Genomic DNA, 1,333 nt, shown 5'->3' on the forward strand with positions numbered 1-1,333 from the left:
AAAATAAACAATTCAGTCATTTATAATACCTACATATAATTACATGCAGAAATTAAGAAAAATTATGTGATTATTTTCATTTTTGCTCATTTTAAAATAGTGAGTTAATAAGTTTGAGAAAAATAAAAACTTTATTAGTGCACTCACCAAATTCTTGCATATCTTTCCTGTATAGGTTTGTATTCTGACTGATGCCCATACATATAATGTGTGTGAAATGTATCTGTTTTCAAGTTTGCATTAAACCACAAAGACTAATAGCCAGTACAAAATTAGACAAGAAATTCTACATAATGGATAAGTTACTTTTTCTTGATATATATCTTTATTATTTCAAGAACAATTTAAAAGTACATAATTAGCACACAAAACTTTTCCAAATACAGTATAGTTTATATAAACACCAATGCATGAAATTTATAAGTAGTCTATTAAGCATTCTATTTGCTCTTTAAAAAAAAAATGTGACCATGTGCCAATTCTATAATTATGTATGTGTGTTTCTGACAAGCACAATTACTGGTTGACTACCTTTTGCTTAGATGGTTTAGGTAGCTTCTCATTGCATTCAAAGTCCTTTAGTTCATGATATGGAATCCATGACTTAACCCACACAGTGACTGTACAAAGTTGTGACAGCTGTAAAACAAAAAATGCTTTTTAAACAAAAAAAAAATATTTTTTTTTATCATATATTTTAAAATACTTCCTACACTGTTTTAATTACTAAAACAGTTAATTCTTTTCCCTAATATTTAGTTATTTATGTAATAGAGAGAGAGAAAACAAGAAAAGTTTATGTAAGGATAACATCCCAATTCAGTCTTGTTGAATAAACATATCCAAATCACATGTATACTGACTGAGTGGCCTTTGCCACAGTGTGCCATTATGTACACTAGCAGAAATGCCACCCTGCAGCCAGCTGTTTGTGCTGCTAATTAGTAATTTTAGTGTTCATAGGCAATTGTAAAAAAGTGAACATTTTCTAAAAAACGATTTTTTTTTCTGGGAAGTACTGCATGGGAAAAGTGTTTGGATTTGTTCTTTAGTCAAACACAACTCATTGCATGAAAATGATTTAATGTACAGAGCTCAAAATTTTAATAAATTTTACGGATATAAACCTTAATGCTTTTATATATTAAAAGCGCTACCCTTTATTGAAAGAATAAGTTTTTTTTTAAGAACTCTAGTTTTTTATTACTACATTTAAAAATTACATCAATAAAAATATAATCAAACCCTAATGTTAAGTTCTAGTGAAAGTCGTGTTCTTGTTGTGAGGAGAGTACTTTTATTTAAAATTGTGTTCTGTTATAAAGAAATGGTT

General features: G+C 28.0%; 1 protein-coding gene across 1 annotated transcript in view; it reads right to left on the reverse strand.

The window, feature by feature from the left end:
* LOC106478400 (cathepsin L-like) overlaps positions 1 to 1,333 on the reverse strand; it is a 28,063-nt gene that overhangs the window by 18,857 nt on the left and 7,873 nt on the right. Inside the window, exon 3 of the mRNA XM_013938949.2 lies at positions 532 to 639. Coding sequence (XP_013794403.1) covers positions 532 to 639 — 108 coding nt within the window. The remainder of the gene's footprint in view (positions 1 to 531; positions 640 to 1,333) is intronic.

The sequence above is a fragment of the Limulus polyphemus genome, unplaced genomic scaffold (assembly GCF_000517525.1).
Source record: "Limulus polyphemus unplaced genomic scaffold, Limulus_polyphemus-2.1.2 Scaffold10, whole genome shotgun sequence".
NCBI lineage: Eukaryota > Metazoa > Arthropoda > Merostomata > Xiphosura > Limulidae > Limulus > Limulus polyphemus.